This window comes from Chrysemys picta, chromosome 7 (assembly GCF_011386835.1).
Source record: "Chrysemys picta bellii isolate R12L10 chromosome 7, ASM1138683v2, whole genome shotgun sequence".
Classification (NCBI taxonomy): Eukaryota; Metazoa; Chordata; order Testudines; family Emydidae; genus Chrysemys; species Chrysemys picta.
Window position 1 is genome coordinate 10,830,153 of NC_088797.1, and position 25,980 is coordinate 10,856,132.

At 42.8% G+C, this 25,980-nt stretch overlaps 1 protein-coding gene across 14 annotated transcripts in view; it reads right to left on the bottom strand.

Moving 5' to 3' along the window:
- SHQ1 (SHQ1, H/ACA ribonucleoprotein assembly factor) overlaps positions 1 to 25,980 on the bottom strand; it is a 116,084-nt gene that overhangs the window by 75,527 nt on the left and 14,577 nt on the right. For all 14 annotated transcript variants that reach the window (XR_010589017.1, XM_065550779.1, XM_042849929.2 and 11 more), the window contains 2 exons: positions 21,028 to 21,140; positions 15,948 to 16,078 (listed from right to left, as the gene is read on the bottom strand). Coding sequence is in view for 13 of the 14 variants with exons in the window: in XM_065550779.1 (XP_065406851.1) it covers positions 15,948 to 16,078; positions 21,028 to 21,140 (244 nt within the window). In the remaining variant the exon portion in view is untranslated. The remainder of the gene's footprint in view (positions 1 to 15,947; positions 16,079 to 21,027; positions 21,141 to 25,980) is intronic.

The following is a 25,980-nucleotide window of genomic DNA, read 5'->3' on the forward strand; positions in this document are numbered from 1 at the left end:
TAAGGAGATCAGAGAAGACATTTGGGATCAATCCCTGAGTTCTGAACAGGAAGCAGCAGATCTGGCTGATTCCTATGTACAATCAGAGCATCACAATATCAGAGTCTGAAAGTCTACAGAAGATTGCTACCCGGCAATAAGAGAGCTATTAAGGAGAATGATATGTCAGAGAAGCTAAATAATTCCTCAGAAGCATCTGGCACTGCCCACTGTCATACAGAGGTAATTGGATTAGATGGACCACAGGTCAGTTCTGGTCTGCCCCGGTAATTCCTATACTCCTAAAGTTGCACTACCTATCTCAGTGGGAAAAAGTAACAAATGGCAAATGTAAACTGACTTTTTAAAAAGTTTACCACTAACAAAAATTAATTGGAGTCTGTATCTGAAATCTGCATTTTAGGAGGCATAAGTAACAATGTGTGTGCAATGAATACTACATCTCTTACTGTTTATGTGAAAAGCAACATAAACTATGTAAAAAGGTGATCAAGCTCCCCAAGCCATAACAGTGAGAGGGCATGAAGGATATGAAGAGGTATATGTTTTGAAGGGGACAAGAGTATCTTATGAAGTATATTCAACTGGAACTAATATATACAGAGAAAATTTAAGTTCACTAGAGGTTGGCAAAGAAGATGTGCAACAATTCCCCAAGGGTACAGTGGTGAGACATTCATTAATTTAGCTGATACAAAGTGCCAGGTGTACTTAATAAAATTTCTCCCTGGAGAAAATATTTTTCTTCTAGTTGACAAATAAAGATCTTTCCATTTATCAAGGGCTTTGAATTATAAATTACCCAGGCCTGAGACTGCTCATTAACATACAAAAACACCTAGCTAGTAATTCATATTCTCTTTCTACTTTTAAAAAATTCTGCATAATTTAAGTTTAGCAGAACAATAAATGCATAACTACATTTTCTGCCACTTTAAATGTGTGCTATGCATGCTTCTATGTTACCAATGTGTTTTGTCTAACAATATTTTCATAGTATTTAAGGTTAATCTCTTGACAAGTAGCATCAGCTATCACCTACTGTGTTCCAAATACACAAATTCTTAAACTTGATTTAAAATATTTTATATATTGGTCAGTGCCCAAATTATGTCTCTTATTGCTACAATTTAACTACATGAGCATTTTTCACAAGCTCAAAATGTAAGAGACAGAACAGAAATAAAGGTTATCATGGCAAACTCAAAACAAGACAAATATTACAAGAGATTATCAGGCACATATTATAGAGCAACTTGATCATTTCCTTAAAAAAAAGTTATTTAAACTAAACTTTAAAAAAAAACCACCCTTTCCTCAATGGTAACATGTATTGGAACCAGCAATGACATAGGTCTGCACAGATAGGGTTTGGTTTTGTTTGGTTGGTTGGTTTTTGTTTTTTGGGGGGGGGGGGGGGTGGAGTGGCTGCACATTGTCAGGAACATATATGAATGTTTCAAATTGCTTCTTAATATTAGAGTCAGTATAGTTTAACATCCTTTAAAGGGAGGGAATAATTATCGAACAGTCAGAGTGTTTCACTGTAAATTCTATTTCCAGTGTTGCCAATGACTTTATGACACTGAGCAAACTGCTTAACCTTCTTGGTGTCAGTCTACCCAACTGTAAAATGGCTACAATACCTACCTCACAGAGCAGTAGTGACACTTATGAATTAATGCTCCTAAATCTTTTGTAGGTTCTTAGATAAAAGATGCTATATAAATGCAGGGTGTTGTTAATAATCCTAACTAGTGGCCTGATTCTGTGGGTGCAGAACACTTCCCCAGGAGTTGTTCTTCACCTTGCAGGACTGGTCACTGTATTTTATAAACAAATTTTAAAACATTTCCATTCTACCTTTGTAAAACTTGGACATGAAATTTTCACTTATCTCCCATGGAGATGTTACAGCGTTCATTGTATTTGTAGTGTCAGTAACACCAGTGATCCATGGGGTAAAGTTAACAAGGTTTTATGCACTAGTGAACACATTTCTATGGTTTTCAAAATTCTATGATATTATACAGCAACATGCATTATTATTATTGTGATTTCAATTGTGCTCAGACACTCCACTCAGGATCCTGGACCCACAAGTGCTAGATGCTGTACAACAGACAATAAGAAAGAGTCTCTGCCCTCTGGATATTCAACAACATATTGTATTGGAAACCTAAAAAATACAAAGTGCATTGAGTTAAACATCTTTGCTCATCTCCAGCCTCTCTAAATGCTGCGGTCAAGCTCATCTTCCTTGCCCATCGCTCCAAATACATCACTCTCTTTACAGTCCCTTTAATGCCTCCACATCCATTTCAAACTCCTTGTTCTCAATTTCAAGTTTCTGCTAATGCCTCTACCTCTCATTCCTGAATATTCATCACTCTCCTGTTTCCTACCAAGTCCAACTCCCCTCCGCCCCCCCAAGCATTTCCATGCCTTTTCCCATGCGGCCGTTACACCTGGAAAGTCCTCCTTGAATCTCAACTTCTCTTCCTCCAAGCCCTCCCCAAAACTATTTTTTCCATGGTCCATGAAAAACAAACCTGTAATTCCCTATAAGATATCAAAAAATATATAATCCTTTCTTCTCCTTTATGTTTGTGTCACCTTTTTAGACTGTAATATTTCGGGGGCAGGAACTTGCTTTTCATATATATTAGTAAAGAGCCTAGCAAATTTTGGGGCGGTACATAAATAATAATTTTTCACCACATGAAAAAGTATTTGCTGAAGGGCAGATCAGTGCCACTAATGTCACCTATGCAGTGAATGCAAGGAAGACTTCAGAAGACAGTAAGACAGCCACAACATTGTCAACCTATGAAACTCCAACTAACTGTATTTATTTGGAGACCTTGTGGCACCTTAGAGACTAACAAATTTATTTGGGCATAAGCTTTCGTGGGCTATAACCCACTTCATCCGATGCATGGAGTGGAAAATACAGTAAGCAGGTATAAATATACAGCACATGAAAAGATGGGAATTGCCTTACCAAGTGGGGGGGGGGGGGGGTCAGTGCTAACGAGGCCAATTCAATTAGGGTGGATGTGGCCCATTCCGAACAGTTGACAAGAAGGGGTGGAGATCAACAGAGGGAAAATTATATTGTAGTGACCCAGCCACTCCCAGTCTTTCTTCAGGCCTAATTTGATGGTGTCAAGTTTGCAAATTAATTCCAGTTCTGCAGTTTCTTGTTGGAGCCTGTTTTTGAAGTATTTTTTGTTGAAGAATGGCAACTTTAAAGTCTGTTATTGAGTGTCCAGGGAGATTGAAGTGCTCTCCTACTGGTTTTTGAATGTTACAATTCTTGATGTCTGATTTGTGGCCATTAATTCTTTTGCGTAGAGACTGTCCAGTTTGGCCAATGTACATGGCAGAGGGGCATTGCTGGCACATGATGGCATATATCACATTGATAGACGTGCAGGTGAACGAGCTGTATTTATTTGGAAATTTACAGGCTTATGGAAAGGTTCAGTCTTTAAAAAGAAAAATTATTGCTGTTCAGACAGACTGGTCACTGGTAAACATAATGGATTACTGTAAATAAAACAAGTGATCCCTGGAGCATGTAAATGCTATATTAAATACATGTGTCAGCCTGAGTCTTTGAAGACTTTTGTATTGCCTAAAAAGGAGGTTTACTGTTCAGCATTTTGAAATAGATTAAAATGAACTTTTAACTAAGCTGAATGTGACTGTTACAAAATGTAAAGCATTTCATCTGGAATCCGTAGAAGCAAGACTCTAATGTGAACCTTAGCAGCAAGAAAGAGCCTCTCAAAAGCTTCTCCCTCATGGGAACGGCTATGTAATTAGTTAGGCTTTTTTTTTTTTGGAGGATTATTTGACTTGCCTTAGACATTGTAAGCATGAACAAAAATCTGAGGCTGAGGTGCCTATCCCTGGAATGATACTTTTGCCACACACGCAATGAAGATGAAGTCTAATCTCTAATGTTTCCACTGGCATCGTGCAGCAAAAGCAGTTTTTCAGTGATCTTTATAGCCTGATGACTGCCATTCAGGTGGAGAAGAAAAATCAGGAAGAAAACAATGAGCTGGAGATGCCATGATTGCAAACAAACAAAAATATAAGGGACAAAAAAGAAAAAAACACTTAGGACAATGAAACAGCAAATTAGAGGACAACAAAAAATACAGTGTGCATAAAAGCTGGAGGAAGAGAGAGAAAAGGTTAATTAAAGTAGATTCAAGGTAAGAACAGAAAACTGCTAAAGGCATTAAATGCTAATGAGACTAGCTGATCCAAAAAAAAAAAAATCTTGTAATGAAACATTAAGAGAACTGAAGAGATAAAAAACAAAACAAGGGAAAATAAGCAAGGAAGAAAGTAAGAGCAGTAATCAAATCAATCAAATCTTCAGTGAATTGTAATACCATGCAAAAAGATATCTGTAGTTGTACTTACTCCTCCCAGTCAAAAACAAAAGTAATCAAATGTTTTGCTCTAAGAAACTATTTATGATTAAAAAAATTCTCAAGACAAATTAGTAAAAGCAGTAACAACAATCATTGAGCTGCTTTTCAGTTCAACATTTTCAATAGAAAAGTAAATTAAATATCATACTGACTTGTGTCATCTTCCCACGAACTTCTACTAGCTTACACAGCATTTTACAATCCTTTGTTCATTAAAAGATTTTCTTTTTTACAAATGCAATATACTTTCCAATTATGTCCGTTTTCAGCCATTCTCCCAGCAATGTCCTGCCGTCAGCCAATCAGCTGCCAAGTTCCTTCCAGGTCTGCTGAATCCTTGAGAGCACATGTTATCCACAAACACAGGTGGGAGGGAGGCTGAGCAAGGGCAGTAGTGATGAGACACAGGGCAAGTATACACTACAAAATTAAATCAGCCTAAGTTACATCGACGTACAGCTACCGCAGTCATTAAATCACTTTTGCATGTCCACATTATGCTCCTTGTTTCAGCAGTGTGCGTCTCCAACTAGCAGTGCTTGCATCAATGCAGAGAGCAGTGCACCATGGGTAGCTACTGTGCAACTCACTACTATTTAGCACAGGGTGTTTTGAGAAGGGTTTGCAATGCCTCACAGGAGCAAACAAGTCACACAGGGGTAACTGGGAATACGGTTTCAATGTCCCATGATGCAGTTTTCTCCATCCCATAATTTTATCTGCATCCGCGAATCTTGCACGCCTCTTTTCAAATGCTCTGCAAACCTGCGTGTTCGCCATCTCTGCAAGACGCATGGCTCCTACATAGCTCTGCACTATTGTGATGAGCGTTGTGAACACAACGTGCCTGATCCTGCAGCATTTCCAGAGCCCCAAGAAGAGCCACAAGGAATAGGACGATTCTTTGCAGGCTGGCTTGCTGTGCACCATGAAAAGAAACACTTCAAGGTTGTTGGCAGTCAAAGAGCAGCTGCAAACAATGAAGCGCCAGTTCTGGGCCCAAGAAACAAGCACTGACTGGTGGGACTGCATCGTTATGCAGGTATGGGATGACAAGCAGTGGCTACAGACAGTGGCGTAGCCAGGTTTTAAGAGCAGGGGGTGCAAACATAAAAAAGGCGCCCCTCCCCTTGGCTCCTCCTCTGGCCACGCCCCCCTTGGCTCCTCCTCCGGCTGCTCCGCGCCCACCCAGCTCCTCTCCCACACATCCCCCATCTCATCCCTTTTGCCATTGTCCCCGGCCACCCCTTCCCCGCCCCTCTGCTGCCGGTGCCCGGTGCCCGCCGGGACGGGGCTCGCAGCTCGGCAGGCTGAGCAGCAAGCGGCCACCCGCCCGCCCGAGCCCGGCTGCGCTCCTCGCCCCGGCTCTGGCAGCTGGGCTGTTACCGCAGTGAGCCCAGCCAAACGGAGCCTTTCCCTCAAGGCTGCTGCCGAGGCGCCCAGCCTCCTCCCCCCTTGCCGCTTCTCCCGCCCAGCCCCGCTGCCGCACATGCTCCCCCTGGCCCCCCGCCACCGCACATGCTCCCCCCGGCTCAGCCCGAGCGCTCCGGACCTGAACGGGCCCAGCAGCGTAGCCCGTCCCCAATTCTCCCCCCGGCCGCCGGCCCCCCTATTGCCGGGCGGCACGCACCCAGCCCAGCCCCGCCGCCGCACATGCTCCCCCCAGTCCCCCGCCGCCGCACATGCTCCCCCCGGCCAGGCCCGAGCGCTCCGGACCCGAATGGGCCCAGCAGCGTAGCCCATCCCTACTTCTCCCCCCAGCCACCGGCCCCCCTATTGCCGGGCAGCACGCGCCCAGCCCAGCCCCGCTGCCACACATGCTCCCCCCAGCCCGAACGGGCCCAGCAGCATAGCCCGTCCCCGCTTCTCCCCCCAGCCGCCGGCCCCCCCTATTGCCGGGCGGCACGTGCCCAGCCCAGCCCAGCCACCTCACATGCTCCCGCTGGCCTCCCGCCGCCGCGCATGCTCCCCCGGGCCCGAGCGCTCCAGACCCGAACGGGCCCAGCAGCGCAGCCTATCCCCGCTCTCTACCTGGCCGCCTGGCGTGCTCCTCCGGATGCGCCCGCCGCCCCACCCTCCCCCCCCGGCTCCTCCGGCCATGCTGCCCTTCAGAGAGAAGCAGGCCCCACCAGCTGGCACCATACAAGGTAACCCCTAAGGGCCGCTTTTGAAAAATGTCCTGAGGGGAAGCGGCTGCTTCCCCTGCACCCCACTAGCTATTAAATATTAATATTTTTATTAATATTTATGAACATATTTAACTTTTTAATACAACAATATCTAGATCAGTTAACAAAAAAAATTATGTCTGTTACCAAATCACATCTCTCATTTGCTTAAATTTATAGCTCTAAGCTGAGAGAGTGTATCACATTTTGGTCCAACAGGGATGTGCATAAAAACAAGTTGCGAAACTTATTAAATACCAAAAAATTAACAAGTGTCTAAATTTGAGCTTGAGCGCAGGCCAACGGGCTCCCCCTCTGATTGGCCCCTGTCAACACTACAATTGCTCCCATCCTGTACTCGACAACAGGTTGCCACTATCTCGCAAAAGAAATCAATGTTTGCCTTCACTCTCTAACCAGCCTCTGGCACAACATCTATTTTTACACTATTGATAGTTACAACAAGAAAGGGATAACACATTGACTACCATCTTTGAAACAACAGTTCATCCAGCTGGTATAAGAAAAAACAACTGAAGGAGACTGATATTTTACTGGGTGTGACACATGGTCAGAAAGGGTTAAGCATCCTACAGGATACATGACCCAAATTCAACGTCTAGGGACATATTGGTAGATGATTATTGTGTTTTTGTGTGTTTACGTAAATACTGTTAGAGATTAACAATGTAATCGAACATTTCCTGTCTATGCTGTATTCTGTTAATTCAGAGATCAAAAGGAGAACATTTAAATGAACTGTAAATATAGTGATATCACTGTATTGATTTCTCTTTGAAGTATATAGCAAATCACCTGCAAATGGTAGAAAACAGGCAATTGTCTTATGTTATTCTGGGTAGCTAATTACAGGTGATGCTTAGGAAATAGATCTACTTCAGAGTCGGGATATTGCCTATTGTTCAGCTAAGAACTCTGAGCAGTCAAGAGAAGGTCTGGAACTATCAAAAAACTCAGGGGTCCTGATCCTTTTTATCTCAGATCTGCTTGATGCTTTATGCAGGGGAAGCTTAAGTCATAAGACTGAGATCTCCAGTCCCACCTGGATCACCCTGGATACGAACATTGGAGTGAATCTATGAACTTATTCTGAAAGAACTCTTTGAACCTGCAAAGCTCACCATCCCTATGAAATTGATCTCAGAACTGTACTCATGTTTGTGGGTATACTGATCTTTTAACCAATATTCTCTCTCTCTTTTCATTTTTAATAAATTTTAGTTTAGTTAATAAGAATTGGTAAGATCTGAAATATTCATTAACTTGACAGGTGATGTGTCCAATCCTTTGGGATTGGTAGAACTTTCTTATACGATGAATAAGATTTTCAGTAATCCTCATCATATTTGACTTGAGAGTCTGTGTGGAAGCCCAAGGCTGGGTTGCTATAAGGGAACTGAGTTTCTGGCTACTGTGTAACCATTAAGGTAATGTAGAAGCTGTTTTGTGCTGGCTTGGTAAATCTAAGTATTGGAATATCCACCAGCTTGGGGATTGTCTGCCCCATTCTTTGTAGTTTGCCCTAACTGAGTAACTTCAGCGTGGCTCCCCGGGACCCTGGTCACACTGGGTTGGCCAGATAAGGAGCAAGAACTTTTAACACAGATGCAAGCCCTTGTTTTAGAGGACTTATAGAGAAAATGCTAAATTTAAAAAAAATATTTTGCAGAGAATGGAGATGCAGGTCCATTTTTAAACAACTTTAGGCTGAAAAAAGGTGATTATTTTGGGCTTCTATTACCTCTATAGGTATTTAGTGTGTATAGGTGTAAGTATAAGTATGATCAGGCTAGCTCAAATTTCCATTCAGTCACCCATTCAAAGTAAAAAAGATAGTAAAGTTGATGAAGGTGGGCTAATTACATAAACAATAAACTTTCACTTTTCAGTTTAAACTTTCACTGAATTCTGCAAATAAGTGCTCACTAACACCAACATGGAATGGTTCTGACTATACAGCCACTTCATAATGGACTGAGTCATACACCCATTATAAATCACTTACATTTTGCAACATTAATTGGTTTACAAATATAATACAAGTAATAATGCTTTTTAAAATTTTCTTACAAGTGGCTCAAATAGAAATAAGAAGAACAGGAGGACTTGTGGCACCTTAGAGACTAACAAATTTATTAGAGCATAAGCTTTCGTGGACTATAGCCCACTTCTTCGGATGCATATAGAATGGAACATATATTGAGGAGATATATATACACACATACAGAGAGCATAAACAGGTGGGAGTTGTCTTACCACCTCTGAGAGGCCAATTAATTAAGAGAAAAAAACTTTTGAAGTGATAATCAAGCTAGCCCAGCACAGACAGACAGTTAGATAACAAGTGTGAGAATACTTACAAGGGGAGATAGATTTCAATGTTTGTAATGGCCCAACCATTCCCAGTCCTTATTTAAACCGGAGTTGATTGTGTCTAGTTTGCATATCAATTCTAGCTCAGCAGTTTCTCGTTGGAGTCTGTTTTTGAAGTTTTTCTGTTGTAATATAGCCACCCGCAGGTCTGTCACTGAATGACCAGACAGGTTAAAGTGTTCTCCCACTGGTTTTTGAGTATTTTGATTCCTGATGTCAGATTTGTGTCCATTAATTCTTTTGCGTAGAGACTGTCCGGTTTGGCCAATGTACATGGCAGAGGGGCATTGCTGGCACATGATGGCATATATCACATTGGTAGATGTGCAGGTGAACGAGCCTTTGCTCCAATCCCTTGGATAGAGACAAGCACCTACAAGATCTCTATCAAGCATTCTTAAAACTACAATACCCACCTGCTGAAGTGAAAAAACAGATTGACAGAGCCAGACGAGTACCCAGAAGTCACCTCCTACAAGACAGGCCCAACAAAGAAAATAACAGAACACCACTAGCTGTCACCTTCAGCCCCCAACTAAAACCTCTCCAGCGCATCATCAGAGATCTACAACCTATCCTGAAAGATGATCCTTTACTCTCACAGATCTTGGGAGACAGACCTGTCCTCGCTTACAGACAACCCCCCAACCTAAAGCAAATACTCACCAGCAACCACACATCACTGAACAAAACCACTAACCCAGGAACCTATCCTTGTAACAAACCCCGATGTCAACTCTGTCCACATATCTATTCCAGTGACATCATCATAGGACCTAATCACATCAGCCATACCATCAGGGGCTCGTTCACCTGCACATCTACCAATGTGATATATGCCATCATGTGCCAGCAATGCCCCTCTGCCATGTACATTGGCCAAACCGGACAGTCTCTACGCAAAAGAATTAATGGACACAAATCTGACATCAGGAATCAAAATACTCAAAAACCAGTGGGAGAACACTTTAACCTGTCTGGTCATTCAGTGACAGACCTGCGGGTGGCTATATTACAACAGAAAAACTTCAAAAACAGACTCCAACGAGAAACTGCTGAGCTAGAATTGATATGCAAACTAGACACAATCAACTCCGGTTTAAATAAGGACTGGGAATGGTTGGGCCATTACAAACATTGAAATCTATCTCCCCTTGTAAGTATTCTCACACTTGTTATCTAACTGTCTGTCTGTGCTGGGCTAGCTTGATTATCACTTCAAAAGTTTTTTTCTCTTAATTAATTGGCCTCTCAGAGGTGGTAAGACAACTCCCACCTGTTTATGCTCTCTGTATGTGTGTATATATATCTCCTCAATATATGTTCCATTCTATATGCATCCGAAGAAGTGGGCTATAGTCCACGAAAGCTTATGCTCTAATAAATTTGTTAGTCTCTAAGGTGCCACAAGTCCTCCTGTTCTTCTTTTTGCGGATACAGACTAACACGGCTGCTACTCTGAAACCTTTCAAATAGAAATGGATTCCTTTTTCAATAAATTTCTGTCAGGAATAATGAGTACTTCCACAGTTAGAAAGAAATGTCCCTTAAAGCCGAAAGTCATAAAATGGAACTTAATGCAGTATTAAAGTATAAATATACATATATAAATCTGATGATATAAGATAACATGGTAAGAGTAAATGTGTATCGTCTTGTTTTCTACAAAACTACACAGCATACAAACTATACACACATGAAAGCTTAACACATGTACTCCACAAGCATTGCTTTTCAAGCCATGGAAAGGCAGGCTGATAAAGGACAGAAGTAGTTACCTACTCTACAGTAACTGGTTCTTTGAGATGTTGTCAACATGGAACCCACTGTAGGTGTGCCTGCATCTGATGAGCATGAGATCAGATTTATTTATTTATTTTTAAACAAACACAACAGTGTCCCTTAAGGCTGCAAATGCACCCTGTGCCTCCTCATGCTTCTATGCAAGAGCAGTGACCACAAACCCTCCTTCAGTTCCCTTGCAATTCAAAGCCCTTGGTAGCTGAGGATTCTGAAAAGCAGGGATAGAGGACAGGTTAGGGGATCCACAGTGACATCATCATCTTGAAGAACCAAAGATACCATAAGGCAAGTACTGTAACTGTCCTTCCTTCTTCAAGAAAGGGTGGATCCCACTACATGAGTGTGGATCCTACTACAGGTGACTGGCAAGAATTACCCCTCAGGATGGGAGGAATGAGGAGTTTCAGCTGCATCAGTCAAACCTTGATTGTAATACTGCTCTCCTAAACTTAGTCTTGACCCAGCCGCTAAGTCCACAGTGTTTGACAAAAGTTAGGGGGTTACTCCATGTCATCGCCTTGTACATCTCTTATATTGTCTGAAGAATGCAAATGTCACTTTGTAATGAGTCTTGACCTTCAGTGGGAGAGATTCACCAGCCAACTGTTAACACCAGGAGATACACTGTTGTAGCCAATTTTGATATTCTCGGAGATGAGCTGGCTTAACCAACACTCATCTATAGCCATAAACAGAGAGGGTGAATCTCAATGGTTTTGTCCTATCAATATAACAAAGCAAAGTCCTGGAAACATCTAGTGTGCAATTTATTTGCTCCCAATGCCAAATGTGGTCTTTTGATGGATTGATTCAGATGAAGTTTCAGACCACTCTGAGGATGAATTTTGGCTGAGACCTTAACGCTACCTTGTCCCTATATAATAAAAAAGAAACATTCAAGAAATATTCTTCAAATAGTTTGAAAAGGAGTAAGTCTGAAGCTTAGCCGGGGTAGCAGGATACTCACTGGGTTCTCTCTCACTGAAGGCAGGAGGAGGGCAGTAAGAAGGAACCAAGTGAGGGTAGTGGCGACTCCACACCTTATGCCCTTGCATGGGAGGACACAGGGCAGCCCCTATGGGCACTGCTGTAAATTCAGTATGGCACACAACAAACACTTTCAGTGTATACAAACTGACACGCCCAACAAGCTACAGGTTTATCATACAATGGGCATCATCTAAATCAATCTCAAAGGATATTATAATACATGCAATATTAGTTTGTGCCACTAGAGTGCCTGTATTTTTAAACTCTCCGACACTGTGCAGTTGGGCATTGGCCCTAGCCTCCTTTTTAATATGGGCATGATACAAAGCTCTTTGAAATCATTAAAAGCCTTCCCATTGATTTCAACAAGCTTTGGTTCAGGCACACATGGCACCTTTGCTTACTGCAATCAGATGTCTGCCTAGTCCTATTGGATAACGCAGCCACTCACAACCAGTAAGAGAAACCCTTCCCTTTCCACAATATACAGTGTCAATTCCTACATGTGCACTTTCGATATCACTTCCACTTTGGCAATAGCCTGACGCATCAATTCTTTTCCAGACTATATCACCAATACAGATCTGGAGACAGTTAACTTGCATTTTCCTTTTAAGTACCCAGTAAACTATTTTTGTGACATCCCTGCTACCCCCAACTCTGTATAAATAGGAATTCCTTGAATCTTCGTTATAACTCAAAATGGCTGCACTGTCTTGGATTTTATTGCTTTAATACTTTCTCCAAACACAGAGAACTCATCAGATTGCTCACTGATTGCTCCTCCATAGCATGTACATACTTTCTGTACCTTTGAGGCTTCCTGCCCCCTTATGCATCTGCATTAATGACAAATCTCCAAGTGGAACCTGCACTCCCTCTCATGGTGATTTCTTCTATCACATCTAAATCAGGATTCAACAGCCTCCATTGGTTTCAGACTCTCACTCAGTTCCCTGTCATCTCTTGCTGAAGTTTCCATTGACACAATAGTAGCTTCTTTTCTTTCAACTCTCTCAGTCAACAATTTCTTTTGGCTGCTGTCATTACATAATCCAAACACCATTCAGTCCTTTAATGAGTCATTTAAATTTACAGGAGATTCACAAAATGCCATGAGTTTCTTAAATTCAGCCAACAGACTGAGGGGCTCTGATCATGTTTGTGACATCAAAACTAAATTTCTCCCCTATAATGAGCCGTCTGGGAAAGAGATGGTCCCTTAGGACCGTCCCAATTGCTGCATAACTTTTCCTAGTTGGGTCACTAAGGCTTGTCGGGCTTTTGAGTAATTTCTGAGTAATTTCCTGTAAAGCCCAAGGTTTTTTTTTTTTTAGGAACATCATTTGCAAAAAAACCCCTATTTATTCTATCTATATAATCTGCCCACTGTTCTTCATTTTCGTTGTATTCTATAACATGGCCAAATGTGGTCACAACTTTATTAAATGAGAAGTGAACAGTGAGAGCAAACAAAAGAAATAAACCTCGCTACTTTTTTGTTTCCAAGTCTCTCGCACTTTTGTCCAATGTCTTTAATCTACTGTGTCTCCAATGTATGTGACGTGTATGTTAACAATGCCTCACTGCAATGGCTGGATGGAGATCAAGGAGAGAATGCACCAGAGCTGTTGCAACGCACTCTGTTTACCCAGATTCCCTTCTATTTCCTGTGTAAAAGCTCAGAGTACAAGGAACAAGAGCCTAGAACAGGGGTGGACAAACTTTTTGGCCCAAGGTACGGAAGGCTGTGCCTCCCTAAACAGCCTGCCCCCTATCTGCCCCCTCTCACTTCCCGCCCCCCTCAGAGCCCCCAACCCTTCCAATCCCCTGCTCCTTGTCCCCTGACCACCCCCTCCCGGAATCCCCACACTTAACCGCCCCCCAGGACCCCACCCCCTATCCACCCCCCCTGCTCCCTGTCCCCTGACTGCCCCCTCCTGGGACCCCCTGCCCCTAAGCGCCCCCCTGGAACCCCACCCCTATCTATCCTCCCCGCCCCTTTCAGAATGTGGCCCTGCGAACATGGGCGGAGGAGGGTTCAGGAGGAGCAGGAACACGGCCGGAGAGAAGCAGCAGTTTCCCCTCCAAAGCGCCACTTCTCTCCAGCCGGCTGCGCAGCCACCCAGTGTCCTCCTGAGTCCTCCGGCCACATTCCCCGTCCCCCCGCCTGCTCCCCTGCCCCCGCAGTGCAGCCCCTCCCCCCCGCGGCGGGTGTGCCAGTGCTGAGGGGCCCAAGTGCCCGGCCCTGGGTCCCCCTGTTGTTGGGGGGCCCCTGAAAGAGCACCCTGTGTTAACTGGTAAATCTGCCCGAGCCGCGCCATCCGTCTGAAGCCAGCCACACCATCGTGCTGCCAGCACGGCGAGCTGAAGCTGTGGGGGAGGGGGGACAGCAGGGGCGGTGCTGGGGCCAGCCAGGAGCTCAGGGGCCAGGCAGGACGGCCCCGCGGGCCAAAGTTTGCCCACCTCTGGCCTAGAAACACAAAGTAATATTTATATATATGGATCTCATGTTTGATTAATTAACAATTATCATTTAGCGTGGCAAATCCTGTGTTCTTAAGTCAGGGGTGGGCAAACTTCTTGGGCCGAGGGCCACATCTGTGTGGGGAAATTGTGTGCAGGGCCATGGCAGGGGGTTGGGGTGTGTAAGAGTGCAGGGTGTAAGAGGGGGTGCGGTGTGCAGGAAGGAGCTCAGGGCAGGGGTGCAGGAGGAGTGCGAGATGCTGGCAGGGGGCTCAGGGCAGGGAGTTGGGGGGCGGGGTGCAGGAGGGGTTCGGGCTCCGGCCCGGCGCCACTTACCTAAAGCGGCTCCGGGGTGGCAGTGTCGCGCACCGGTGCCAGGGCAGGCTCCCTGCCTGCCTGCCCTGTCCCTACGCCGCTCCCAGAAGCGCTGCGGCCCCTGGGGGAGGGGGGGGCGAATGGCTCCGCGTGTGCTACCTTTGCCACGCCTCCAGGTACTTCCCCCGAAGCTCCTATTGGCCGCGGTTCCCCATTCCCGGTCAATGGGAGCTGCGGGGGGCAGTGCCTGGAGGCAACACACAGAGCCCTCTGCCCCCGCGCCCGGAGGCCACAGGGACTTGGTGCCGGCGGCGCCACAGGCCGGATCCAAAGCCCTGAAGGTCCGGATCCGGCCCGCGGGACGTAGTTTGCCCAACCCTGTCCTAAGTCATCTAGGAGATGATATGACGATCAGAGGACATATATAAAGGTAGCAGTCAACTCTAAAACCACTATATATAAAAGTAGTAATCTCACACAGATACCCATTAATAGTACTGTCACAGGTTCATCCTCTAAAGATGAAACACATCTTGTAGGCCATAAAACAAGGAATAGAAAGAAGCCTATAGGATACATAAAAAAATATATGTGGAATAACCACCTGTGGAACAATATAATATACAAGTTTCTAAAGATGATTCGTATATTGTGTAGAAATACTGGCTGATATTAAGGCAGTTTTATGCAAATGATTCTGAACAATGAGACTTACAGTACAGTGTCCATCATATTCACAAGTGGATACATAAATCAATTACTACTGTATTTTCAAAAAAGGAAATATCGGGTATCAGGAGAACAATGACTTACGAAAATCTGAAAAAAGGAGATATACTAGTAATACACGGAGCACTCGCACCTACTAGCTAATATAATGTCCAAACAAAGACAGTTTTAATTTGAAATTACATTTCATGACTGTCAATTCTTGAGAGGTTTCCATGAGGTCCATAAAATCTATAGCAAAGACTTAAAAGGGAGCTGCGTCTTCACAGATCACTGATGTGTCTAATATAATCCTTGAGAACAGATGACAGAACTAAAACTATAGTTTCTTCTGAAGATACGAGGTTGCATAATAACGAACTGCACAAAACTCTAGTAGTTTATATATAAATGCTGCAGGAGAGATGACCAACATATATCTCCTATCCAAACAGAGACTCAACGCTTAAAAAAAAAAAAAAGAACCATTATAATCATCCTTGAAATAAATAATGACAAAGGGTGGTATTAGTATTACATGACTGGAAATTGCTAGCTAGAACCATGACTTTTCATCTTGAAGACCGCTTTCTGGCAAGTAATGGGGAACAGAAGCAATAAAAATTAAATGAAATGTATACACTCTTACCGAATGTTGTTTGACTAACATGTTCCTGAGGATTCCTTCCCTGGGAAGCCATCTTTTTTGCATAAGCATCAACCCACCAGGGCTTGTACTTCAAAACATGCTGAATGACTACATCTTCAAAAAAGTCAGCACTGGAGAAAAGAGTCACTTGTTATTTATTTCAATGTATAGTACACATACAAAAAAACCACCAATCGCAGATTCTCTAGTGGCGTACACTAAAAATTAGGGCTCTCAAGCGATTAAAAAAGTTAATTACAATTAATCGCGCAATTAAAAAAATTAATCTATTAATCACACTATTAATCAATAGAAGAATACAATTTATTTAAATATTTTGGATGTTTTCAACATTTTCAAATATATTGATTTCAATTATAACCGAATACAAAGTGTACAGTGCTCACTTTATATTTTTTTGATTACAAATGTTTGCACTGTAAAAAACAAAATAGTATTTTTCAATTCACCACATACAAGTACTGTAGTGCAATCTATTTATCATGAAAGTTGAACTTACGAAAGTAGAATTATGTACAAAAAAAACTGCGTTCAAAAAACAAAACAATATAAAACTTTAGAGCCTACAAGTTCACTCAGTCTTATTTCTTGTTCAGCCAATCGCTCAAACAAGTTTGTTTACATTTTCAGGAGATAATGCTGCCTGCTTCCTGTTCACAATGTCACCTGAAAGTGAGAACAGGCGTTCGCATGGCACTGTTGTAGCCAGCGTCGCAAGATATTTACATGCCAGCTGCGCTAAAGATTCACATGTTCCTTCATGCTTCAACCACCATTCCAGAGGACATGCATCCATGCTGATGACAGGTTCTGCCCGATCGCACTGCTTTGGATTGTTGACCAACGCATGTTCATTTTCATCATCTGAGTCAGATGCCACCAGCAGAAAGTTGATTTTCTTTTTCGGTGGTTCGGGTTCTGTGGTTTTTGCATCGGAGTGTTGCTCTTTTAAGACTTCTGAAAGCATGCTCCTCCACACCTCATCCTCCCAGATTTTGGAAGGCACTGCAGATTCTTAAATCTTTGGCTGAGTGCTGTAGCTATCTTTAAAAATTTCATATTGGTACCTTCTTTGCATTTTGTCAAATCTGCAGTCAAGTGTTTTTAAAATGAACATGTGCTGGGTCATCATCTGAGACTGCTGTAACATGAAATATATGGCAGAGTGCGGGTAAAATAGAGCCAGAGACATACAATTCTCCCCCATGGAGTTCAGTCACAAATTTAATAAACTCATTATTTTTTAACAAGCGCCATCAACATGGAAGCATGTCCTCTGGAATGGTGGCCAAAGCACAAAGGGACATACGAATGTTTAGCATAGCTGGCATGTAAATATGTTGCAATTAGGGATGTAAAATATTAACCGGTTAAGCAGTAAGCATTAGCCTTACTGGTTAACCTGCCTTAACCTCCAGGCAGGCCAGCCCGCCGATCCCAATGGCCCTGCACCAGCCAGCGTGGCCCCTGCCGCACCACCCAGAGCAGTGCCACCCGGCCAGTGCAGCCCCAGCTGCCGGCCCTTAATCAGTTAACCATTTAAACAAAATATTTTTAAATAATTTAAATGGCTAACTTTTTAAACGGTATTTACATCCCTACTTGCAATGCGGGCTACTAAAGTCCCATGCAAATGCCTGTTCTCATGTTCTGGTGACATCATAAATAAGAAGTGGGCAGCATTATCTCCCGTAAATGTAAACAAACTTGTTTGTCTTAGCGATTGGCTGAACGAGAAGTAGGACTGAGTGGACTTGTAGACTCTAAAGTTTTGCATTGTTTTGTTTTTGAGTGCAGTTATGTAACAAAAAAAAAATCTACATTTGTAAGTTGCACTTTCACAATAAAGAGAATGCAGTACAGTACTTGTATGAGGTGAATTGAAAAACACTATTTCTTTTGTTTATCATTTTTACAGTGCAAATATTGTTAATCAAAAATAATATCAAGTGAGCACTGTACACTTTGCATTCTGTGTTGTAACTGAAATCAATATATTTGAAAATATAGAAAAACATCCAAAATATTTAATAAATTTCAGTTGGGATTCTATTGTTTAACAGTGTGATTAAAACTGCGATTAATTTTTTAATCGTGATTAATTTTTTTGAGTTAATTGCATGAGTTAACTGTGATTAATTGATAGCCCTACTAGAAGTACAATCACGTTAAAAACAAACCTAACCAAAATCAGCTCCTTGCCTCAACACCAAAAAATAATTAACCAAAGATCAGATGAAAACCTAAACAATACACTCCTTTTTCCCTCCTTTTCCCTCCCCAAAGCTTAGGGTAATAGATGCGCAATGCAGGAAGTCCTGAATGTTGACAAATTTTGGACTAGTTAGGAAGAAATAGTTTCCAAAGATGACAGCCCTTACTGCCATGCTGCCAGAAAACTCCATTTCACGGCAAGGGGGCTCCAGCTCAAAGCGTCTCTGCTGACTGCAGAAATGGCAGTGTTACACATTGAAAGGTGGCCTCTCAAGCAGGCCTGGCTCAACTCATTTAGGGCTCTATACGTCAAAATAGAGAACACATTTAGAAATCGCTGCACATTTAGAAATCACTGCACCATCCCCATTTTTTCCAGCAGCTGGAGATGCAAAGGCTGGGGCCTGGATTTCCCTGCAGGGTGTTGCCTCTGGACCTCCTTAGAGTCACACCCCATCCCCCACCACACTAGCCATCACCTTGTGTACCTACCTAATAGGTTTAGCCTGCAGCCTAGTACATGCCTAGCAAAGTTTTCAAGCCTGCACTTATGAGTCACTTGTTCCTATGTTTTGTCCATTTTCTCTCTCCATCATTATCTAATGAACAAAGGATGTACTGTTGGAGGATTCCAAGTTTTCTGCTATCATCCTATCTTGCCTTTCAGACCAAACAGCAATGAAACAAACAAGAACATTTAGGACTACAATTCATGGTAAAAATGCAGAAAATATTTCTTAATATTCACGAGTACTACCCAAATATTTAAAATACAAAGTACAGTCTGTTTATTCTTATAGTAATAAATAGCAGGTTCTTTTAATGTATTTAATGTATAGCCCAGCCTATTTTTTCCTGCACAGACAGTATTTCCTGTTTGCCTCCACTGCCTTACATATGGCCTCTACATGTACCACCTTTCCTTCCACAGTCATTTTTTTCCTTCATCGGAGACTCTGAGTGGTGTAAGGAAAGATAGAATTCTATTACAAAAATCCACGCTTTGAGAGCTGCCCATAGAATAAAAAGGAAGAGGGAGATTTAAGTCTTTGACAGAACATTATGAAAGTATTATTTCCCCAATTGCTAAGTCATCTCCTTGTCTAGTCTGCAGCTGTGGTACACACCTCTGTTATTTCCACAGCAGCTACCCTCCTTTATAATCCATGAGGACAATTACAACTCCAAGAGAGAAATATGAAAGCTGCTTTTTCCTGGAAAATGCAACTGACAAGAAAGGACACTGCACTAAGATGGAAGAAGGAACTTCAGGGAATCATAGACAGTGGGTCTGACCTGCTGGTAAGAGGAGAGGTTCAAATCACCCTTTTTTTTTTAAGTATCAAAAGACAAATTGCACATGAAAGACAGACTTATGTGTTAAACAACCATGAAGTAAGTTTAAGACTGTCACATGGCCAAAACATGTGATTCCACTGGGTGGGGTTTATTACATACTGTTGAAGATAGTTCACTTGATTTTCAAAAATGCATTAATCATTTGAAAGTCACAGTGTCTAAAAATCTGGTAGACACATGCCCTATGCAGACCAAAATACATCTGTGGTACCATTTTGGGACACACAAATGATGAAAAGTGCCACTGGAGTCAGTTTAATAACGGTATTTTTTTAAATCTCAAAATACACACATGAAAATACAAACGCTATTAATAGGCTTGATCCTGCAGCCTATGAACCCCAAATGTCTACTGATTTCAAAGAATTTAGCCTCACTGTACAGGCTACAAGACTGTCTCTCTCAGGCTGAAATTTACCATTCCTGTAATTGACATCAGATTAATATCAAACTATTTCAGCTGCAGTAAAAACTATTTTCAAAAGATTTGATTGAGGAAAGAGAGACTTTCTACTCCCCCTGGAGTATGTCTTTGAGAAGAGCTCTGTGGTTGGGAAGTACACTCTTTGTCCTGAAACATGCAGACTGGATTAAGGGGGATTGACAACTTCTGCCTCAAAGTTTATAGAAACCAAAAATAATTTCTTCCTACTGCAGACTGTCATTTTGCCACCAGCTGAAGAGAGGTGTCTGAGGTCTAAACGTGGAAAAGAACCCTCCTGAAAGGAAGTCATTTATTTGCAATTTTTCAGGCTGTATATCTATCCATGAGTTTTTGTCCTTTCCTTGATTTGAAAGGTTCAATTTTGAAAGAATTTCCTTGAAAGGCAGATAAGATCTATTTCTACCTGCCTTACACAGGAACAAATAATCTGGAAAAGGAGCATAAAGAATTTTGCTTGAGAGTGCGCACCCAGTCTCTGCCCAAATTCTGTGCTCATTCCTCAGAACAAAGGGCTCATTAACAAGGGGATGGGATCTGAGCAACAAATGAAGGGTGACTTAAGCAAAAGTCAAATGATTACAGAACTCAGAGAAACACTGTAGAATCCATCTAAAAAGAGAATGTTTACCTGCTCATGGTTAAGATGGGTTGACTGCCATTGTTACTCAGGAGAAAACAAAACTATGATGCCTACAACCTAAAATGCTGGCAAGGACTGGTTACCCTGATGCTTGAGAGGTCAACTATGAAATAATATTCTGCAGTTCACAGCAGCAGCTCTGCTTGAGTACAGAATGGCCTCTGAGTTTAATTGAGCAGCAAAGTAAGCCTGAAGTGGATGAGCAATATCTTGTGTCGCTGTCACACTTATGAATACCCTCTAAAGTCTAGTGTTACGAGACATGAAGAGTCAGGCAAATAAAAAGTAAACCCATTTTTTTTCAAAAGAGATTTTAAAATCCATCGTCTATTAAATGACAAAATACATTTATTTTAGCTGATGTAAATTCACTCCATCAGGAGGAATAAAGCAGTACTTACAGATAATGATCAGGATCAAACTTAGCAGCCTCAGTCTCCAGTCGTTTCTGTCTGCGTCCATCTGCAGGAGTTAAGTCTGGATCCTTAATGTCAATAACATCACTGAGTTCATCCTGGAAAGGCAACAGGAACAAAAAGAATAAATAAGAGTTTAGAAGCGATGCTGAACGGCCTAATTCTAAGGTGAGCTATTAGGATGATAGGTGCCACTACCAAGTCTCCCTTACTGAAAAGCTATGCATAATGGGAAAGGCTGCGATTTAGTCACAGAGATCATGGAAGTCACAGAATCAGTGACTGCCAAAGACCTCCGTGACTTCAACCAGCGCCAGCTGGGATCTGCAGAGTCCCCTGCTGCCTGTGGAGGCAAGGAGCTGTGGGGTTCCCGTGTCGCCACTGTGGCGGGGTGACCGGGGAGCTCTAAGCCCACATGGATGGTGGGGACACTTGGAGGTCCCAGCCCACCGGCAGATGCCCAGGCTCCCCATTTTGTCATGGATATTTTTAGTAAAAGTCAGGGACAAGTCACGGGCTTCCATTAATTTTGTATTATTGCCCGTGACCTGTCTGTGACTTTTCCAAAAATATCCATGACAAAATCTTAGCCTTAATTCTGGGTCATAATGCTATGCCTTTCACTGCATAATTTGTTTTTATGCACAATTAGTATAATTACATTTATTTTGTTTTTAAGACATTGGCCTAAAGTGGAAACAGTAAACAATGAAATAAAAAAAAGCTTTGACCTGGATCCAGTATTTCCCCCATATTTTACAATTCTACTGCTTTTTGACTCATAATGTACCTGCTATTGATTGCATGTTGATTGTAATAATTAAAATTGGGTGCTGTTCTTGTTAAATCTACTTCAATCAGTTCTGCTCACCTGCACCACACCTTCTAGATACAGACTGAGCTGCTTAAATAAAAAATGGCCAAATGCCTTAGGTGTTTCAAACACTATAAATTCTGTTTGGGCTTTTCTCTTGGTTACAAAGAAAAAGATGCACTATTTTTTCATTAGTGCCTCAAATCTGCAATACTTAATGAAAACTATTGCAATAAAGACACAGACAAAAAAACAGGCATTATTATTCTTGCAATTCTAGGGCCCAGCCCTACAACATGTTTCGTATCCCCAAATCCCCACTGACTTCTACACTCTGCACCTGAGATCGCAGGACTGTTTAGGCACAAATTGACACGGTTAATATTGCAGTGGGCAATCCTTAATAATTTGGAATTTCACTGTAATAAACGAATGGGGCATTAATATGGGTGTAATGTGTACTTCGGCAGGAATTCCATGGCAACAGATCAATTAATATACGTGCTATTAGAACATGAAAGCTTTCCCCCAAAGTTACTTCACTTTTCCACTTTAAGACATAATAATTCATGCAGTAACCAATTTATATGGTCTTGGTATTACAGTTAGAGCGGATAGAAACGGCTAGTACTTCTACCTATTGGTATTATATACATAAACAAAACTTTAGTTAGTAAATTGTCTATAATCTACCATAATAAATGCTGTACATATTTGTGATATCTTTATGTAATCCTTATTCCCTGCAGGTTGGAATAAGATGGAGATGAACTACAAACAGTCAACAAAGAAACCGTTTAGTGTATATTAGCAATGCAGATTTAAGCCTACAATTAAAGACTTCTATCCAGCAAATTGTTCCACACACGTAGATTCCTGTGCCTGAACAGTACCCCATTGACTTTACGGAGTCTACCCAAGCAGAACAACTTGGAGGATTGGTGTCAAAGTTACTAACAGTTTCTTCTAGGCAAATAATACATACACCAATCTCATTTCAATTGTTTTGAATAACTGTGTGAATAACTGAAGTGTCCTTTTCAGTTCATTTTACTCTGAGATAACTCTAAAACCATAAGCAGTTTTACTATCTAGTTAATAACTTTATTATTGTGACTATCTGACACAAACATGTCTAGTCAGACAAGAATGCTGTAATTAGTCCAGACTGATGCACTTCTTTTGCAAGTTAGCTGGAACTTTCTCCCTAGACTACACACATACAACTAACTATAGAAGTGGATTTTGAAGGATATACTTTAATTTTTGGATATAAATTCAAGATTTTTTTTTACAATTATATTAAACAAGATGTATGCATTTAGCACTAACTCTGAAAACAAAAACACAGTTTATCAACAAACAACCCACGTATTTGTCTTGTGACTGACTTCACTAATATACTGCCATGGATCCATAGGATATGTGCTACACCTTAGCTTTTAAACAGTTTATTGAAGGTACCCCTTTAGCATTCCAGATCCCCAAGAGGTCCCACTCTTCCTCAAGGATAGGCCACACAGCCTCATCGCTTCAGAGACTGAATATCTGGGCTCCAACACTCCTGCTTCTCTCCATGAAGCTGACAGTGACTGTCTGTAGTGTGTGTTTGTTTGTGTTTGAGGGTTACTTGCTGTGTGCTGAGCTTGTGTTTGTCAGTCTGTTTGTTTGTTTTGGTTGTTTGAAGGACCGTGTGCTGTGGCTGGCAGTTGGAAGGTTTGAAAGCTAGAAGCCTCTGGTAAGTGGCTGAGCCTTCATCAGTGGGCGGGGCATTCATACAGGCCAGGGCTTTATAAAGCAGCGCACAAGCGACCAGGGAGCTTTGCGACCAGGGGCTGCTAACAGGGAGTTTCACAAGGGAGTTTGGAAGGGGAGCAGGAAGGGGGCGAGGGTCCCTTGCTGGTTCCATCTGTTTTCTCTTGATTCCCCTTAATACCTATAAAGCAACTACATTCATAACTTTTTGCTTAAACAACCCTTTCAGCTGACAGGGGGCTGCAGACGGGAGTTTGACAGAGGGAGGCTTACGATGGTTAGGAAGACCCGCAACACCTGTGCCAGCACTGCTACTGTCTCCTCCACCTGTGCCTGTAGCCAGACAGAGTGCCTAAGCATGGATGCCTCTACCCAGATCCTGGTGTGGTTTTGCAAAGACTGTAACTTGCAATTTCCACTTACTGATATCCAGGCTGGGGGGACCATCCAATGTGAGAGGTGCCTGCTGGTGGAATCTCTCAGGCAGCAGGTGGGAGAGCTACAGGAGGAGGTGGCTAGGTTGAGGAGCATCCGTATCCACGAGCAATTCCTCGACAGTGTCCATGTGGAGACAGCTGAGGTAGCTGTCCCAGTACACAGGACTGCTGATACACCACTGGTGGAGGAGGAGATGGCTCAGGGTGGACACTGGCAGCTGGTTACTTCTGGCAGCAGGCAGCGCTCCGCCCTTGCTCCGAACCCTCCTGCCGTGGTTATAGGTAACCGTTATGCTCTTCTTGATACAGGAAAGAAGGAATCACTCCCTACAGTAAAGGAGGAGAAGCCTCGTACCCCTAAGGCTGGAAAGTCTGCTGCCACCACTGCGAATAGGAAACGTAGGGTAGTGGTGGTCGGAGACTCTCTGCTGAGGGGGACAGAGGCGCCCATCTGTCGCCCTGACATTTCATCTCGGGAGGTATGCTGCCTGCCGGGGGCCCGTATCAGAGACGTTACGGAGGCATTGTCGAGGATTATCCAGCCCTCTGACTACTACCCCATGCTACTCATCCATGTGGGCACAAATGATACTGCGCGATGTGACACTGAGCGGATCAAGAGTGACTACAGGGCTCTGGGAGTACGGGTGAAGGAGTTTGGAGCGCAGGTGGTATTCTCTTCAATTCTTCCTGTCAAAGGTAGGGGCCCGGGCAGAGACAGATGCATCATGGAGGTGAATGCCTGGCTGCGAAGATGGTGTCGCCAGGAGGGCTTTGGCTTCCTAGACCACGGGATGCTATTTGAGGAAGGACTGCTAGGAAGAGATGGCGTTCACCTTTCGAGGAGAGGAAAGACCCTATTCGGCCACAGACTGGCTAACCTAGTGAGGAGGGCTTTAAACTAGGTTTGACGGGGACAGGTGAGCAAAGCCCACAGGTAAGTGGGGAATATGGAGACCGGGGAGATGGGTCGGAAACAAGAGGGAGTGTGGGCTATATTGGCAGAGAGAAAGGAGAGTCAGGACAAAACTGGGAGGAAAGATCAAACCAGTATCTTAGATGCCTATATACAAATGCGAGAAGTATGGGGAATAAGCAGGAAGAACTGGAAGTGCTAATAAATAAATACAACTATGACATTGTTGGCATCACTGAAACTTGGTGGGATAATACACATGATTGGAATGTTGGTGTGGATGGGTACAGCTTGCTCAGGAAGGATAGACAGGGGAAAAAGGGAGGAGGTGTTGCCTTATATATTAAAAATGTACACACTTGGACTGAGGTAGAGATGGACATAGGAGACAGAAGTGTTGAGAGTCTCTGGGTTAGGCTTAAAGGGGCAAAAAACAAGGGAGATGTCATGCTAGGAGTCTACTACAGGCCACCTAACCAGGGGGAAGAGGTGGATGAGGCTTTTTTCAAGCAACTAACAAAATCATCCAAAGCCCAAGATTTGGTGGTGATGGGGGACTTCAACTATCCGGATATATGTTGGGAAAATAACACAGCGGGGCACAGACTATCCAACAAATTCTTGGACTGCATTGGAGACAACTTTTTATTTCAGAAGGTTGAAAAAGCTACTAGGGGGGAAGCTGTTCTAGACTTGATTTTAACAAATAGGGAGGAACTCGTTGAGAATGTGAAAGTAGAAGGCAGCCTGGGTGAAAGTGATCATGAAATCATAGAGTTTGCAATTCTAAGGAAGGGTAGAAGGGAGAACAGCAAAATAGAGACAATGGATTTCAGGAAGGCAGATTTTGGGAAGCTCAGAGAGCTGATAGGTAAGGTCCCATGGGAATCAAGACTGAGGGGAAAAACAACTGAGGAGAGTTGGCAGTTTTTCAAAGGGACACTATTAAGGGCCCAAAAGCAAGCTATTCCGCTGGTTAGGAAAGATAGAAAATGTGGCAAAAGACCACCTTGGCT